At 40.1% G+C, this 14651-nt stretch overlaps 1 protein-coding gene across 2 annotated transcripts; it reads left to right on the top strand.

The window, feature by feature from the left end:
• The first annotated feature begins 1726 nt into the window (after positions 1–1726).
• Positions 1727–4349, top strand: LOC146387002 (cystatin-B-like). Of its 2 annotated transcripts, none has more exons than XM_084928306.1 (4): positions 1727–2410; positions 3553–3639; positions 3725–3826; positions 3981–4349. In XM_084928306.1, the coding sequence occupies exons 2-4, from the start codon at positions 3565–3567 to the stop codon at positions 4104–4106; spliced, it is 303 nt and encodes a 100-aa protein (XP_084784432.1). In that variant the 5' UTR covers positions 1727–2410; positions 3553–3564; the 3' UTR covers positions 4107–4349. The 2 variants fall into 2 exon arrangements, with proteins under 2 accessions (XP_084784432.1, XP_084784431.1); XM_084928305.1 differs by having other exon boundaries at positions 1734–1808.
• Positions 4350–14651: the final 10302 nt, after the last annotated feature.

Raw genomic sequence — 14651 nt, forward strand, 5'->3', positions numbered from 1 at the left:
TCCTGTATAAGAAGGGCCAGAGTCGACTCCACCTGCTGAGGAGACTGAGGTCCTTCGGAGTCTGCAGGACTCTGTTAAGGACATTCTATGACACTGTGGTAGCATCTGCCCTTTTCTATGCAGTGGCCTGCTGGGGGAGTGGATGCACGGACAGGGACAGGAGCAGGATTGACAAACTGGTGCGGAGGTCTGGCTCCGTGCTGGGATGTCCCCTGGAGTCTGTGGAGGTGGTTGGTGAGGGGAGGATGTTAGTAAAGCTGACATCCATCATGAACAACCCACATCACCCACTGCATGAGTATGTGAGTGGGCTGAGCAGCTCCTTTAGTCAGAGACTGAAACACCCTCGCTGCAGGAAGGAGCGCTTTCGCAGATCATTCATCCCAACAGCAGTTAGACTCTTTAACTCCTCAATCACGATGTCATAAGTCACTGGACACTGTGAACATCCACGGTCACCACTTCATGCATAATGGACCTTCCATGTGTATGGACATGTGCAGGTATATATGTCTGTATATGTATACATATGTATATTTAGTGTGTACGTGTGTGTGTACATGTCTATAAACAGGAATAGTAGTGGTACAATAGCTATATCAAGCTATATAGTTTATGTCTTCCATATTCCAACTATATCCATAATCACATACTGTGTATGCTACCATTGTATATAGTGTATTATCTTACTTTTTTTCATTGATTGTACTTATTTGTATTTTTGTATTTCCTTCTGATATCTGTACCTGAGCTGAGGTGACGCAAAAATTTCCCCGTTGTGGGATCAATAAAGTCTTATCTTACGTTATCTTATCTTATTTGGAGAGTTATATTTCATTTAGCATGTTATCCTTTTTGAACGCATATCTGAAGGTGACCTAAAATAAAGCACAGTTCAGTCAGAGGGTCTCTTATTGATTGAAATCTACTTTTCCAGCTTTTAGGAGATAACTGAAAGTACACATGAAAAGTGGTCAGTAGGTTGTCAGCATTATTTTATTAGCAAATTTGACCATTAGTCAGTGTTTCTTTTATCTTGTTACTGACGCTTGTCTTTTTTAATTACATCAATGTGAATTTTGTGGTTTGTTTTGTTCAACAAAGTATTGAGTCTGGTGTTGTACTTAGTTTTTTATAGGACAGCACAGAGTTCTGTGAAAAGTTTCTTTTTCACATGAGCTAAAGCAAAAATGTCAGGTTCATATATGTTTTAAAAAGTGAATAAATAATATTATACAATAGTCAGGATGAATTGTAGCACATAAGCAGTTGATGATAGACTTTAAATATTTGACTTTTAGTTGATGATTATTCTCTTTACCATATAGATCAGACATACTTTGTCATTTGAATGACAAACTAAGGAAAAATAAGAAAGAAGTACTGTGTCAGACTAAAAGAGTTGACTTTAGACTTAATTTGCTGTCGTCTGATCTTCAAGCTTACTGTATACCCATGAGGGTGGTATTTATGTTTTTAATTACATTAAAAACAACAACAAAAATAAATTAATCCACAACATAATATCACACAGTACTCTTCATTGCCCTTAATGATATAAGCAGTAAATGACACTATAAACTGAGTTGATCTTACTTGTTGATATAATATGTGTTGGTCATGAGTCATGCTCTGAGTGCGTGCACCGTGATGGCTCCACTCCGTCAGTCATTAAGAGTGCAAGCCTGGGAATGCTGGGCACCCCGTGACTGGAATAAGACAGCTGCACACTGAAGTGGGAAATGGCAGATATATGCTGTGATGGTGGTGAGGAAAGTCCAGGACTGCCAGTGTGTGTTCATTTATCTGTAAGTATATTGATTACTGCAGTGTGTGTTATTGATGGTAAGAGTTCTGGTGATGTTGATTATGAACGCAACTGCATCTTGGATTTATTTAATCAGTGTTTTGCGTTTATCTTATAAATGTGAACGCATTGTGACATGTACAGCATTTTGGATAAAGTCGCTGCTCTTTGGACGGCCTCAGTGCTGCGTGTGTATAATGTAATAGCGCTGCGTGCACCAGAATAGTTGCAGCTGTCAACCTTACGGTAAGTTGGTGGCAGAGCAGTGGGGAAGGCTAAAGTAACTGTGTGTGTGTGTGTGTGTGGATTATATAATTTATATGTTCATTTATATAAACTGTATAATCTATTAATCAATTAATGTATTATTTTAATACCTGCGGACTGTCTATCCTTCCAGCTCAGGTCCTCCACCAGAGGCCTGGGATCTTGAGGATCCTGTGCAGTATCCTGCTGTTCAGGACAGAGATCTCAGATGTTGTTCCAGGATTTTCTGGATCCACTCGCCTAGCTTGGGAGTCATTGCACCTAGTGCTCTGATTACCAGTGGGACCACTGTTACCTTCACCCTCCACATTTCTCGAGCTCTTCTCTGAGCACTTGGTACTTCTCAAGCTTCTCGTGTTCCCAGTTGTTACAGGATCTAATCTCGATATCTTTCTGCAAAGGGACAAACTCTGCAAAAGCTGTCCTATTGATGCATCAATCAGCATAGCGTCTGAAGTAGAAGTTGCCCTATAGCACAGGCCCTATCCACATCAGTTAAATGTAGCATGCTTGGAGCATATGATCGCTGCACCAGGGTCCATGCTCACAGAGATACTAAGTGGGCACCAATCAGGCACTGGATTGTCAGTACCTGGGGTACCTGAAGCTCAAAACAAGAGTCAATAGCAGAATAAGCTATTTGGCTTTGGCAGAGAAGATCTGGCAATTTATTATGGGCATAATGCACATACTCACCTCTGCTGCTCAACGCAGGAATACATTTTCCTTACAAACATGGCCCCATTTAAGGGAAAATAAACAGACTTTCCAATAACATAAGATTTATTGCCAAGAAGTGTGACAGCAAAGAAATGATTGCTCAAATATAAGTTTCCTTACTTTTTCTATGAAGTTTATATGTTTGTAAAATAAAGTAAATCATCTGCTCTAAACAGGTTTAAATAGACTCAAGTTTCCTTTTATAATTTTCTTGAAAACACATTTTTGGGGTGTTTTGCAAAACTGTGAGTTTCCTCAGTTACCCACCTTTTCATTTCACTTAAAAAAACTTGCAGGCATATTGATCTCAGGTTTGATAGCGTATCTCTGGACAGTCAGCTTAAAGAAGAATTTGCAAAGTTCATTGTATTTATTTAAGATAATTTTTGACAGTCACAGCTGTGGCACATAAATTATTTTTATAAGACATTTATCACAGACCATAGACTGACAGGACTACGAGAAACACCTTTTAGTTATCGTCCTTTTTAGTCGTCTAAAAAATGTTAATATAAAAGCATAGGTTTATCTGTTTTAAAGACACAGATAATTTAAGACACAATTACACAAGTATATTTCAAGAAGACACTGTAAGAAAACATTTAGGGGCTGTCGTTTCACATGTTGCTCCTCCTATCATGCGTTAGAGTCACCTTCCAGTAAGTTTCCAGGTCACTTACTCAGTATATGTACTTGGACTGGCACCAGTATGTTTGAGACACATAAAGCCAGAAAACTGTCTCCTCTGTTTATTTCAGCAGACTTTCACAATGGATGCCATAAAATGTGGAGGATTCTCGAAGGTGAAAGATGCTGATGAAGAAATTCAGACAATCTGTGATGAGGTGAGCTTCTTCATAACACTCAGACACATCAACTCTGTGCTCTGCATTTTACGTTATGTTTTACGTATATTTTGTCCATACACAGGTTAAGTGTCAAGTAGAGGAAAAAAGAAATGAAGCATATGCCGTCTTCAAAGCTGTTCAGTACAAGAGTCAAGTGGTGCAAGGAATCAACTATGACATCAAGGTAACTGTGGCATCATACATGATAGTGATTATTAATGGAAGAAAATAAGAAAGTGTGTATGGACTGAGTTACTTGTGAGAACCAGATGAGCTGTTGAACAGATTGAAGATCTTCAGTGTTCAACAAGTACAAGTTTCCTCTGGTTTGACTGCAGGTTCATGTGGGAGGATCCAGCTACCTTCATCTGCGGGTCTGGAAGAAGCTTCCATGTTATGGAGGAGAAGCTGTAGTTACTGGTGTGGAAGACCATCATGACAAAGATCCCGTCCAACCTTTTTAATGAGATCACACTTTGTATTTCAGCTGCTCCCTACCTCCAAGCTGCTGCCTCATGACATGTGCTGTTTTATTATCATGAAAGAAAAAACTGCAATAATGCTCCTTCAAAAGTTAAAGTTATAATCAATACATTAAAAATCTTTAATCTTTAATTTCTAGACGTATAGCACTGACTGGAGTTCATCATTTGAAGCATTAAAAGTCGGATTCTGTAACAAAAAAAATAAATGATTGTGATTGTTGATTTCTTGCTAGTTATTAATTTTTACCATTGCATTTACCATCATTGCAGCTTCTGATGATTTTTTTTATTTTAATATTTGTCCAGAGCTTCATCTATAATAACTGTAAGGTTAACAGTACTCTTGTCTGAATTATCTCTGTTTATGTGTGTGTGAGGGAAGACTCTCTAACAGAGTCCCAAAAGTCCAACACATGTTATCCTGTTTTTAGAGACATAATTTGTGCAGCATATACAGAATCTAACCAAACATTAAAGGATTATTCAGGCTTCTAATCTCTCTAATTTATTGTGTTTTACAATGATGGACATGGTCGTCCATACAGAAGATAATCAGTATTAAGACTTCAGTCACAGCTGAATTTCTTTTTAATCTTGCATTAGTCCCACTTGTCCAGCAGATGTCCTTGTTATGTCTTCTGCACATCTTGCTTGTTTGTACGTCTCAACCATGCTTTGACCAGATCATTCAGCCTTCCTTCTTTTATTTAAAACTATGAACCATTTAATCTAGTAGACCATCTTGTAGTGGCGTTATTGCAGCCTTCAACATGTCATTTTCAGATGGTTGTTTGTTCTGCTTTTTTTCCCCTTTAGCTTGTGTCACTTTGTGGCTGTATCTTCATCTCCCTGTTTTAATTTTGATGCTGTTTGCAGTCATTAAAATCTAACATTTTTGCATCTAACATTTCCAGCTCTAAATGTTAACTAGAAAAGAGTAATAATTAGGCAGAACCCCTTGAAACTCACTTAAAAGTATGTGAAGAGAAAATCCCCCCCTGTTGGAAAAAACAAAATGAAAAAACAAACAAAAAACAAACAAAAAAACCCCCAACAACAATTAGGGAAGGAACAGTAAAATCCAATCTCTACAGCCTTAAACGACAAATAATAGTAATAAAATAATATCTAAACCACAGAGAGGAGTATACACTAGAGCAGGAGTGTTGAACTCCAGACCTTGAGGGCCGGTGTCCTGCAAGTTTTAAATATCACTGATAGGTTTGTACCTTGAACCTATTTGCTGGAACGTTGAAGACAATATAATTACACAGCAAGCAAGACACGAAGTAGGCAAAGTTCTTCATGTTTCTCGTGCACGGGAGAGAACCGGACAAACGCCGTTCCTTCGCTTGACCCCAGTTGCTCTCATCCGCTCCCCCGTAACACTGCTCTTTTATTGAGGTTACATGAATATGCATAGGTTCATTAACATATGACGTCTACATACAAACAAAGAGTACCTTGCCTGTGTGTGTGTGTGTGTGTGTGTGTGTGTGTGTGTGTGTGTGTGTGTGTGTGTGTGTGTGTGTGTGTCAGAGTTTGACCCCATAAATGACTTCCCTAAACCTGCTGGTCTGGAAGTCCAGCAGTTCATCTAAACAAAAGGCACTTAGCCTAAAACAGATATAGCCACGTTTATCCTGCCATAAAACAATAAGACAAGGTACGACCTCTTCCCATGCTCCCAGGATGTAGGTGTGCACACAAAGTTTGCAGACTATTAAGGATCAAACCTCTACCAATCTACAACTAATTATAAAACTCTAAGCATATATAAGTAGATATTTCTAAGCATAAATGACAATCAACAATACAAAACCTAACAATCACCCTGGGTCAACACACCTGAAACAAATGATTAGTTCATTACCAGGCTTCTGGAGAACTTCAAGACATGTTGGCTGTATCCCAATTCAGGGTCTGCAGCCTTAAAGTACGCAGCCTTAACGGTCCACAAGGGCCGCGTACTCAAAGACCGCTAAGGCCGGAAGTGCGAGGCTTGTGAAATGGGACGGTCTAGCCTCCGTTGCTAGGCAACCCGATTGCTAGGCAACCCGGTTACTAGGCGGTTGCTAGGCAACCTGCTTGGCAACGTTTCATACAGCTTTGTTTGACAGAAATGAAGGACAAAATCTTTTGTTCATTTGTTTGTTTGTTTCTACATGAGCTTTAATTTGATAAGTATCTGAGGCTGACTGTGAAATCATGATTATTGGGCTTCACTTCTGTACTGAACAGTCATTTAATGAATAACTGGCTTGGTTCAGAATTAATTCACATATCCATATAACACTGCATTCTAAAATAAGTGCGCACATTTTAGTTTACACTAGTGATGGCCTGCTTGAAGCTGATGCTCCGGTGCGTGTGTCAAAAAAAAATCAACACACTGCTTCAGAAGCACTGTGTCGAAGCTTGATTCGTTTGGCCAGAGTCACGTGATCAGTGACGTCCGAAGCTTCATTTAGAACCTAACTGCTTCGGTGTCTGATTCACTGGTTTATAAGGAAGTGAATCATTTGCGGGATTTGTGGAGTGTTTTGATGGTGACAGATAGCAAACCACTGATATTTATACTGAGAGATTTGGAACGAGCGAGGAATAGAAGAGTTTCTGTCATGTGGGAGTATTTTGAGTTGATTTTGGTCAATCGGATGGGTTTTCCAGCTTTGTGTTCTTGTTGTTTGCCTTTGTATTGTGCGTGTTTAATTTATCTGAAAACGGGAAAAACTTAAAATGTCAAAAATCTGCTTTTGATAATATAAATATAATTAAATAACTTTAGAAAGACTCCCATTTGACTCTTTACATTTAATGTTATAAAAATAGATTTTTTATTTTTTAAATAATCTTAAACTGTTAGTCTGCAAAATGTGCAGCAATTTAATTTATTTATTCTCTTTAGCTGATAGTTTGTGGGGCCCAGGTAGACTGTATAACTGCATCTCTACCAGTTTTTCTGCACTCCAGGCTCTTCTGTTCCATGTGAGGGGATTTTCCTTAAGGCAGGAGAAATTATCTCCACAAAAAGAAACAGGTTCGGCCATCGCACAGTGGAACAAATTTTCTTCTTAAATAAAGATTTAAAAGGGTTACCTTAAATGCATCATGTTGTAATTTGCAAGTTCATAAGCATTTTCCCTTTCCAGTTCACAATCAATTCTACCCCCAGGTCAAAAATATGTATAGGAAAATTTCCCTAATATAATATTATTTATAAATATACCCCTCCTGCGATTAACTGAAGTACATGGAGGCGGGACCTCACAGCAGAAGCATACTCTATAATGTGTTGTACCAGGGGCGATTCTAGGATCAGAGCTTTGGGGGTGCTGAGCACCCAGAGAGCTGCCCAGCCAGGCAAGATAAACTTTACTCATCACAATGAGACTTCTTCCCTGTCTCTGTCAGTCCCTGCATCCCTAAATGCCTCCAGTTGTCCCGAGTTCTCTCTGACTGTCTCCTTGGTGCATTTATGATGAATGATGATCATAGTGAGTAAGAAGTAAACTGAGCGCATTTCTTGGACAGAGATTCACTTTTAATGTGTATGTATAATACAATACAGATATATAAAAATACACTCCAAAAATAGAGTCCTTGAAATGTACAAATCTACAAAATATTGATAAAAAATTATAAAAATGGAGGCAACTTTGCCTATGGTACAATGTACACAATGTATGAAAAGATCTTTACTGCAGATACTACTATGGCTCTGCAGATTTTTTTTTCTTTTATTTTAACCTATGTCGTCTCACCTTGAGGTTGGCAAATCAGTTTTGGTGAACTCCCTCAAGCAGTTTAACAGTTTCTGTTTTGCCTGTCACTGTTCCCTGTCTGTTTTCTTACCTGTTTCTTCCTGACCTTGTACTTTCTCCTCACGTTCCCCTCTTTCCTCTCTCCCTCTTCGGACTGACAATCATACACAAATAGATTGTATTCAATTAGATGAAAAAATGACATTGATATGAAAAAAAAATATTATTAAGATCACTAATAAAAAAAGTCCTCTTACAGTTTACTTTCAACCAAAAGGCAAATAACCAAACCACATGCACATCTAATAAAAGATATAAATATTGAAACACTGATCCAACATTATCCTTTATTGACGGATCATTTGTTCTTATACTTTTACCTGAATGTGGCTCCTGGGTTTAATATTGGCACATGCACATATGACAAAATAACCAACTTCTCTCATTCCATTTCAAACAGGACAGTGGCAACAACAGTAGGCTACGGACAATTTTAAGTTTTAGATTTTAAATAGGCTGTATAAATTTCAATGGGAGCAACAGGACGGTCAAATGTCGCTGATTTTACTACAAAGCAGGACTGATTGTAGGGTAGCAAACATCGTCGGAAAACACGTTTTCAAAACTGCAGGTTACCTGGGTGTAATGTTTCTCAGCTAAAAGGAAACATGGTCTGACTCCTACCTAAATATATAAAGAGCAACTGAAGGTTAAATGCAGTTAACATGTCCTGTTTTAAGTCAGGCACTTACACCTCCACTCCGCTGCGTCTCAGCCACCATCGCTCTGGCAGCAACGGCGCTAGAGCCAGAGTAGGGGAGAGGCGAGCTGGAACAAACCAAAAATGGGCTAAAATCGCCCCTGGGCAGTATCATCAGAAGACATAGCATACATTGTCACTGCTATGTAGATGACACCCACCTCTATCTATCTATGAAGCGAGATAACACACACCAATTAGTTAAACTGCAGGAATGTCTTAAAGACATAAAGACCTGGATGGCCGCTAACTTTCTGCTTCTTAATTCAGATAAAACTGAGGTTATTGTGCTTGGCCCTGAAAATCTTAGAAATATAGTATCTAACCATCTCTAAAATTAGAAATATCCTGTCTCAGAGTGACGCTGAAAAACTAGTTTTGCATTGATTACTTCCAGGCTGGACTACTGTAGCTGATTATTATCAGGAAGTCCTAAAACTCCCTGAAAAGCCTTTAATTAATCCAAAATGCTGCAGCAAGAGTACTGACAGGGACTAGAAAGAGAGAGCATATTTCTCCTGTGTTGGCTTCCCTTCATTGGCTCTCTGTTAAATCCAGAATTGGATTCAAAATCCTGCTCCTCACATACAAGGTGAAGTACACTCATGCTCACAGGTACACACACTATCTTGGGCTGCCTCTAAAAATATCTTGTATTATCAGTACTGTGTGCTGTTCAGTAACATTGCCACTGTTATTTATGCATATGTTGGTTTTTGCTGTGGTTTCTCTGCTGTTTTCTTTTTCTTTTTTTCTCAATAGGTGCAGAAGCATTTCTCCTCTTTCAGCCTTTCAGTCATATTCTCTAATGAAATATGACTATCAAGTGGACCATAATAGTACCTTATATACACTTGTTACAACCAAGGTATACAAGGTATAACCAAGACCACAGAGGGTGCCACTCGTGTCTGCTAAAAACAGACAGCTGAGTCTACAATTCCCAAGGGATCAGCAAAATTAGACAGTAGAAGACTGGAAAGTGTTGCCTGGTCTGACAGTAAAAAACTGTAAAATTTGGGTAGTAGGGTCAGAATTTGGCATCCTGCCAAGTATAATGCTGTTGTTCACACTAGACACTAGACAGCAGACAGGTCAATAGTCACTGTAAAATCTAATTAGTTTGCAGAACTAAAAAAAACTATGCACACTCGTTGCCTCGAAAAATTGAGTAAAGCTTACTTAAGACGGCTAATTTAGGGCAACTTATTGATTTTGAGTATGCATTGTGTACTCGGTGACCTTTAGCTTGCCAAATCAAAATATGCTAGCTTCAAAAGGAATTTAAATCCAATTGTCCACTATAAAATATTATTGTAGCAACTCAAAACTGCCTAATTTTTTGTTCCTCGATTCATCATTTTGAAAATTTTCAATATAAATGTTCAAAATCGTGTTGAAAATTTGTCGATCAAATATAACACTGCAGGGCAGGCTATAACACAGGCTACAACAATAACAGTACAATATTTTATGTGTTTCACAAAGGTTAAAAGCCCAAAGGCTAAACAGCAATTTTGTAGTTCTTTCCAGATTTTAAATTTAAAAAAATCTGGTTGATCTGGTTGAGAAAATATGCACATAATATGGGCACAAAATATGCACTTATGCAATATAAGTTCTATTTTCTTGGGGGGGGGGGGGGGGGGGGCATGAACCCTCATGTGTACTTTAGGGGTAGGAAAATCAAACATTTATATGTCATCAGGCATCCCAAGAAAAATCCAAACCAGTGTTTGTTGCAGAAGTAGTTTTATTTGTAAGTGAACTTCATTTCAAGGCATCAATTTTTCCAGGCTTTAAATCAAGGTTGCACTCTCAGTCAGTGTTGCGTTTGAGCATGTGATCTCCACATGATGAGAGATACCGAAATGTGTGAGCTATTCTGGGTTATCTCACATAAACCCTGTGAAATACAGCATCTGGTCATTCAGGTGGAAAAATCAGAGAGGGTCCCATAATAATGCATAAATGTACTTCAGATTACTTTGATGGAAATTACATTATTTTTCAAGGCAAATTCCATATACAAAAACAGCTTATAACATATATGTTATGAGCTTTGATGTTTTTTATGTGTTAAAGCTCTGTGTGATAACCAAATGTAGTTTCCATTGAAGAGAAAAAAAACTGGAGATGTTTATCCTTAAAAAGATTGATACATATTTTTTTAAAACGTGATTCAAATATAACTTCAATCATATAAATACATAATTAATTAAGATAACACCTCAAAAAGCACACTGGTGTGTTTTGCATAAAAGGTGCAATTGTGATGAAGTGACATGACTTATGGGTCTGAGTAATGTGAGTGCTGCTTTCGGATTGTTTGAGTGAATTTGTAATTTATTATTTTCTTTTAACTGCACACACACTTAAACAACATAAAGGCCGTGTGCTCCTTTGTGGTATGCCTGGCATTCCTGATAGCACACAACTCACAACAATAACACAAAAGACTGCTTTCAAACAAGGTCTCACGGCTGGTGTGTCGGTGTATGCCGGCATGGACTGGTCCCAGCACCACACTCCATAAGGGAAGAAAACTTTAATAATCAATGCACAGCAGCTGTACTAACCAGCTCCACCTGGCACTGCTCTCTGAACTCCCTCAGCCACCTCTCTTTATGCAGCTGAGGAAAACTACAGCCCACTACCACACAGGCTGACTTAGGTTGGGGAACCAGCCTGTTTTGTTGTTGCAGTTCCAAGCTTCAAATAACAGCAAAACTCACAAGGTGTGTAATGTGTAATGCACCAGTGTGACTTGAGATAGTGAGCTCCAACTCATCACATGTTAACACTTCTTTACACGTCATTTTTCAACATGCGGGACAAATGTTTCAAAGAAATGTTGGCTCAAGCCAAGGCCATTTTTTAAAAATTTTTAACCAAGCAGTTTTCTTGCCTTTCTTCAGATACAAAAGTAATCACTGAGTGACAATAAAGTGGAAAGCATGAGCTCTTAATTTGTCATTTAAAACACCATCTCTCACTCTTATTTTTATTGAGTGTCATTTGCTAACAGGATAATTTGTTCTAATGTTGCAACAGTTGGTGTTTCAATCTAAAGGACACTTTTTTTGGACTGACATGAATCTACAAAGCCGTGAAGCTAGATCCAAGATGAAGCCAGTGGCTGGACTCCTTCATGCAGTAGAGTCACTGCAGTTTGACATGGTCTCAACAGAGGGTGGTACTAGTTTTCATCCTGCATACTAGTACTGCAGAACATTGGTCATCAACCAGATTGGCAGGCATACATTTATGTTATCCATCAATCCATCCATCCATCCATCCATCAGGAACAATAGGTCAGGAGGAGACTGCGAGTGGTTAACCCCAGGAGAGCCTGAAGGCCTCCACTATCATTCCCGTCCCCCAAAAAACTGGTATAGACAGCCTCGATGACTACAGACCTATAGACCTCACGTCTGCAGTCATGTAGTGCTTTGAGCGGATAGAGTCAGTGTCAGCACATCAGAGACGATCTACCCTACCCCCTCGACCCCTACCAGTTTGCTTACAGAACAAATCAGTCCACGGAGGATGCCATCACCATCACCCTTCACACAGTGCTGAGCCTTCTCGAGAACAGGGAGAGCTATGTGGAGACAGTCTTTGTGGACTATAGCTCAGTGTTCAACACCATAATCCCAGACATCCTCACCAAAAAACTGGACCATCTTCATATTCCCCCTGTCACCTGCTCCTGGATCAAAGACTTCTTCACCAACCAGCCTCAATCAGGCCTACTCAGTCCCCACCTTTCCCCTCCCCTGATACTCAGTACCAGATCTACTGCACACTTATGAGTGCACACCAACCCACCCAACAAATGCTCTTTACATCACCGTGGTTTGGCTCATCTCTGATGGAGATGAGACAGTGACAGGGCGGAGGTAGAACTTGTCCCGCTGGTGCTCAGAAAATAACCTGAAACTGAACATCCTTAAAACAAAAGAGCTCAGGAGGCACAGGTAGATCCACTCCCCAATTATTATAAATTGAAAACGGGTGGAATCTGTCTCCAACTTCAGATTTCTGGGCACCCACATGTCCACCGATCTCACCTAAACCCACAACACCAAGCCACAGCAGTGGCTGCACTTCCTCCGTGCCCTGAGAAAGAACAATCTGGACCAGAAGCTGCTGCTGGCCTTCTACACCTCCTCAGTGGAGAGTGTGCTCTCCTACTGCCTGGGTGTTTGGTACGCAGGGCTCACAACTGAGAACAGGTTGCACAGAGAGTAATTAACACGGGGGCACACCAAGTTGTTCACAAGCCAGCCAAGCTAGAATTGCTCCAGCGACTTATGGGTGTGCCACAGAAAGGCATCCTAATCAGGTGCCCAAACCACCTCAACCACCACCATGCTTCAGCCCATCAGAATCAACACGAAGTGTGTGGAAAACATGTCCAGCTTCAAGTTCCTGGGTGTGCACATAGACACAGACCTCCAATGAAGCTCAAACACCTCGGCAGTAGTAAAGCAGGCCCGACAGCGTCTCCATTTTCTGAAAATCCTCAGAAAAATGGACCTGAAGAGGGAGCTGCTGATCGTCTCGATTGAAAGTGTGCTGGCATACGACATTTCTGTATGGTTCTCCAGCTGCACCACGGCACACAAAAAGGCACTTCAGCGGGTCATTAATATGGCCCAAAAAATCATTGGCCATCCTCTTCCCTCCCTGAAGGACCTGTACAGCACTCGCTGTCTCAAGAAGGCACACAGCATCCTACGGGACTGTACACAGCCAGGACACCGGGTGTTTAAGCTGCTGCCGTCTGGCAGGAGATTCAGGCTGCTGAGGTCCTGGACAAACAGACTCGAGGACAGCTTTTACAACAGGGCAATAGCCCTAATCAGTATTTTTTATTTTATTTTTTAATATAATAATATTAATGTGCAATAAACATTCACTCATTCTTTTATTTATTAAGCCATTCCTATTTTTTGCTCATCCCTTTCTTGCACTTTTAAAAAAATTAAAAGTTACTGTGTCTGTGAAGGTTCTCAGTCACCCAGGTCATCGTAGTCAAAGGAGCTTGCAAAGAAAAGTGTCTGGACTTCTTTAAGTTACTTGAAGACGTTTCACCTCTCATCCGAGAAGCTTCTTCAGTTCTAAGGTCAAATGGTGGAGAGTCCCAGATATAAACCTAGTGGGAGTATCCCCCCACAGAGGGACAAAAGGACCCCCTGATGATCCTCTAATCGTCTGAGCCAAGGTGTGAAACTGGGTGTGGGTCCCAATCAGCCAGAGTTTCGGGTGTGTTCATTGTGAAACCTGGCCCCACCTTATCATGCGAATTCCTGAGGTCAGATGGCCCAGGATGTGAGTGGGCGTTAAGGCGTCTGGGAAGGGATCTCAAAACTGGATTATAGATGACCTTAGAACTGAAGAAGCTTCTCGGATGAGAGGTGAAACGTCTTCAAGTAACTTAAAGAAGTCCAGACGCTTTTCTTTGCAAGCTCCTTTGACTAAAAGTTACTGTGTTTTCTTGTGTTTTCTTGCTTTTAGTTGCGCTTGGTGCTGACGTTGGACAGTTTCCAATTTTGTTGTACTATTGTACTAGGTATGAATGGGCAATGGCAATAAAGAGTTATTTTAACTGCCTACTTTCAATGTGGAGAAGCAATGGCTCTACCCTGCACCATTGTGAACGTGAAGCATTTAATCTCCTGGTTTAAATTTCTATAAGTCCCACTTTTTTAATGGCGTAGTTAGCATTCATGTGAATTGAATGCAGTTTCCCTCTCAAGTTCAGGACATGATGCTGAAGTTTCCTTCAAGAACCTTGAGAACTTCTCTATAAGAACAAAAATCCAGTGGAGGCCTGGAGCTCCAGCTGTGGGGAGGTGAGGGCACTTTAGTTTAGGGGGTGCCACAGTCCCCCCTGCCATATCCCCTTGGAGCTCAACCACCTCTAAAGGTGCTGTCAGTTCATTACCGACTGTGTCATCAGCTGCTGACATACATATGTGTGCTGCTACTAGT

The sequence above is a fragment of the Perissodus microlepis genome, chromosome 5 (genome assembly GCF_051167445.1).
Source record: "Perissodus microlepis isolate ML-2025 ecotype Zambia chromosome 5, ASM5116744v1, whole genome shotgun sequence".
Taxonomy (NCBI): domain Eukaryota; kingdom Metazoa; phylum Chordata; class Actinopteri; order Cichliformes; family Cichlidae; genus Perissodus; species Perissodus microlepis.